Here is a 4190-nt window from a genome sequence, read left to right as displayed (position 1 = left end):
AAGAGCAGCAAGGTCTATCGCAATAGTTTAATTTTTCTATCAAGAAAAAGTTATATCGCGATACATATCGTTATCGTTCTATCGCCCAGCTCTACAATATTCTCATCAGACCACAATTCAATTATTTGAAATTTTTTTTTTTTTTTAATCAAAAAGTCTTCCACCTAGTCTCACACCTCTGTCCTTCTGTAACTTAAATAACAAGCCAACATTTTCCTCATGACGCTACAGACAAAGCCTCAAGTTTACCTGCAAACATCCTGTTCACCTGTCAGCTGTTTAACACCTGCTGATCACGGAGAGTGGAATATGTAAACGGATCACACCAGTTAAACAAAAACTTGTGTTTTACTGTCACAGTCTGTGTGGAGAAGAAGAGAAAACTGCCTGTTTCTGTTTATTAAGCTTCATGTCAGGAGGAAGTTCAGCTCAGCTGTTCCTCAGGTAGCTGTGAAGATCAGCTGCTATTATTTGGCACAGGGGAAAGTGGGGTGATTTGGTTTTTGATTGTTGCGTATGAACAGTTATAGAAAAGTCTGAAAACATTTCACAGATGTGTTAGAGATTTGGTAAGCTAGACTGTGAGTCGATACTCAAAACTGTTGGATGATGCCTTTTTTCAAAATGGTGTTGTTGGGGTAATTTGTGCCAAGGGGCCACACTTATGAATATTTTAAACATATTATTTTATTGTAACTGTAGATTGTATTTTTATAGTTTTCCACTGTGACATTCTTAATTTCAGACCAAAAACAGAAACAGACCCTCATGCCACAGAGTTATAATAGAGAGAGTTTACTGAGTGAACGAGGTGGAGAAGGGAAGTCCATTCGTCAGGTGGCGAGGAAGATCAACATCCAGGATGACATTAAAATGATACATGGAAAAGAAGAAGATGGATGGTGTAAAAGTGAATATGTAAAGCTAGCTAATATATAATATAACGTAATATAATGTTTGTGCTTTTGTTTTAGTAACTTACTGTGTGACCAGACGTGAATGTTGCAAACGGAAACTAGCTTGATGTAACAAAAGACGCAAGAAAACTGCAAACTACTGATAATGGAGAAAAGGGAGAGAAAAACAATAGTAGAAAAATGAATGGCTCTAGCTTTAGTCGACAGGGGAATAAGCTCTTACGTTGGTTCGTTGTCTGATACACGGCAAGGAATAATAAAAGTCATTCAACAACCATCAGTTCTGGCCTTCTCAGTTCGGCTGGATGCTACAGATGGAAATGCCATCAAGTCTTTGACACAACATCTAAAAGGCACTAGCAGCCTTTATATGTTCGTTTCTTTGTGAATACTCAAAAGCCAGTTCATGCACAAAGAAATTAGATTTTGATCCAGCTGGCAGGGATATCACATGCAAAAGCAGGTTTGGCTAAGTGTGCATTTATTAAGAAAAAGTAATAGAGAATATTCATAATTATTTCCCATAGAGAAAATGTGCATAAAACCATTAACCGCATCACAAAAACTTGGTGGTAGAGCCAGAAGGGAGCAGTGAGTAGCATCAACAGCTGGGATGTTATGGAGTAGGCCAGATTTGTGAAGACAACTGCAGTTAATTTCGTCTTCATTTGAATGTCATTTTGTTCTGAACATGTCAGAACATTTTTACTGCTCAACATCCTGAAATATGTGTACATGTTTTAGTTGGACATTACGGTCGCTTTAAAATCACTTTAAGTAAAAACTGGCACAACTCACCCCACTCTCCCCTACATTAATTAAAGACATCTCATGCGTTCTCCTGTTAACAGCTCGATATTGCATTTTTTTTAATGAACTTTATTTAGAACAATAACAATGACAATCTCAGAGACAAGCGACATATTGAATCATTCAGAACAGAATCACACCTCCATTTTCTTTTCTTCGATATTGCAATCTTTAACATGACCGTACAGCGGAAACGTACCTGTGTGACGTCAGCCGTTAGGTGCTCTGTGCTCGGGGTCAGAGGCTGAATAAATCATTAAATCCCCGATTTTATTTGCTTGTATCTGTTCTATCACCTTGGCGCCTCCAACCACACGCTACGCTGTGTCCCACGTTTATGACGTTACACTGTTTACCACTTTGTGTCGGGTGAATGTGACGTCACTATGTGATTATAGATGAGTAAAAAAAAAACAACCCCCCCCCCTTCACCGCACCGCTGATGTTTCAGATAAAAAAATTTCAGATTATCTAAACACGAACCAGCTTTATCGCTCCAATCAAAATATTTAAAGCCCGCTGAATATGTATCAAAAACCGTCATTTTTCCCGCCGGACGTTTCTTTTAATGTGAAAGAGCAGAGCGGAAGCGTGGCATCAGCGAATGTAGTTCTGCTTCCGATTCCTGTGTTTGACTACTGCAGTCATGGCGGAGTACAGCCAGACTGGCCTTCTGGTGGCCCTGTTCCTCTTCACGGCGCTCACCCTCCGGGACATTTATGTCGGAAGGTCGAGCTCGCAGAGTTGGCACCAACCACCCGACAACCCGGCCGTCTTCCCGGACACGGAACCGGGAAAGCCCGCTAAGGCGGCGATCTACAGCGGCCCCGTACTGCGGTTCCAGTACTGGTGAGTTAACGCAGAAGCTAACGGAGGCTAGCGGTGAGCATCCGTGAGAATGACCGAGGTGAAGAGAAACTAAAGACAGGGTGGGTGAAAATCTAAACACAAACCATCGACAATACGAGTTAAGTTAGCGTGATCTACGGCGCCAGCGCTAACTAGCGGTGAATACTTGTCGTTAACGACCTTCGGGTAACCCAACTTTGCTCATTTGGTCGGTTGGAATTTGGAGACTACCCGGATTTTGTTGGCTGATCAAGTTCGAGTTGCTTCGCTTCTGACCATCTAATTGGACACCTTAAGGCAGGTGTTCTTGTCTTCAACGTCCGTCTTTCGGGAAAATAAAAAAAATACACCTGATAATTGATCGGCTAATGTTATTGTGTGTGACAGTGTGTGTGTGTGTGTGTGTGTGTGTAAGTGTGACAGATTATAATCACATAACTGATGTGCTTCTTTCAGTATCTCCTGAGGTTACAGTAAAGTCTTCCAGGATTACTCTCAGGCCATCAGTGAGGTGTACCCGGACATCCGCATCCAAGGCGAGAACTACCCTCCCACTGCCTTCAGCAGGTGAGGTGCTCCGTCTGTAAACTCTGTCCCCAGCCTGTACAGCTGTGTCTAACCTGCCTCCTCCTGTCAGGTGTGCGGCTCAGCTGATCTCGTATCTGAAGCTGCTCTCCATTTTGGTTATCGTCAGTGGTCAGAACCCCTTCTCGCTTCTCCACCTCCAGACGCCACCTGCCTGGACCTGGAGTCAGAACAACAAGGTACCAGCACTTAGCAGATAGCACATGTGCATAGCTCCGTGATTGGCTGTTTGTTAGTGGTTCTTGATTGGTGCTGCCTGAGCCGCTGTTCAATACTGATAATGTTTAATCACAAACTGATGACACATACAGGCAAACTCCACCCACACTGTTGTTTCAGGTGGGACTTACTAATGACAGTAAATCTACCATTCCATCAACACGCTCGTCCACTGTTTCCATGTCACGCTTTGCCTCTCCAAAATGTGAAATGTACACGCTTGCAGAAGTTGCAGTAATCTGTAGTACCAGCAGAAGGAGACGTTTTATTTCAAGCCAACATGAATATAATCACAGCAACGTGTTTATACAGACATTTACATGGAAATACATATTAGCGTAGTATAATGGAGTTTGCTGATTAAGGACCCTGGAATTAATGTTTTTTGCTCTCTACTGACTTGACTTTAAATACATTAGCTCCCCCTGCTGGTAATCCAATTTTTACATGGGTGTGTAAATAGATACAGTGGACTAGCGTGCCTATTACACATTTTGCCGTGACATCAGAGCTACTGGAACATGCCCACCTGCTGTGGGCAGGTGAAAAAAAACATTACTGGAGTCCTTTGCTCTCCAGTCATTCTTCAAACATCTGCAAGTATAACTTATCCAAAGAGCCAGATAGTCGCTGTGCTATCTGATGCACTAATCAGTGCTGGTTATGGATCCAACAGGTGAGCTCAAGTCTCTTAACTCTGAAGCTCTTTTTCCATTAGTGCCTGCTCAAATCAACTCTGCACGGTTCATCACTGTTTGCCGGGTTTTGCATCAGGTCACAGCACCTGGTACTTTTTTTTTTTTTTTTTTT

At 42.4% G+C, this 4190-nt stretch overlaps 2 protein-coding genes across 2 annotated transcripts in view; one reads left to right on the top strand and one right to left on the bottom strand.

Annotated features, from left to right (window-relative positions):
* The window catches only part of LOC102291322 (cytochrome c oxidase assembly protein COX18, mitochondrial), an 18429-nt gene extending 16338 nt beyond the window's left edge, over window positions 1-2091 (bottom strand). The window contains exon 1 of the mRNA XM_005948652.2: window positions 1927-2091. The gene's annotated coding sequence lies outside the window, so the exon portion shown is untranslated. The remainder of the gene's footprint in view (window positions 1-1926) is intronic.
* Window positions 2092-2325: 234 nt separating this feature from the next.
* selenot2 (selenoprotein T, 2) overlaps window positions 2326-4190 on the top strand; it is an 18000-nt gene continuing 16135 nt past the window's right edge. Inside the window, exons 1-3 of the mRNA XM_005948653.3 lie at window positions 2326-2576; window positions 3033-3143; window positions 3214-3340. Coding sequence (XP_005948715.2) covers window positions 2374-2576; window positions 3033-3143; window positions 3214-3340 — 441 coding nt within the window. The 5' untranslated portion in view covers window positions 2326-2373. The remainder of the gene's footprint in view (window positions 2577-3032; window positions 3144-3213; window positions 3341-4190) is intronic.

This window comes from Haplochromis burtoni, unplaced genomic scaffold (assembly GCF_018398535.1).
Source record: "Haplochromis burtoni strain Fernald_Lab_line unplaced genomic scaffold, NCSU_Asbu1 Contig_601, whole genome shotgun sequence".
Classification (NCBI taxonomy): Eukaryota; Metazoa; Chordata; class Actinopteri; order Cichliformes; family Cichlidae; genus Haplochromis; species Haplochromis burtoni.
The sequence above is the reverse complement of the archived record's forward strand: the minus strand, read 5'-3'. Positions and strand labels throughout refer to the sequence as shown.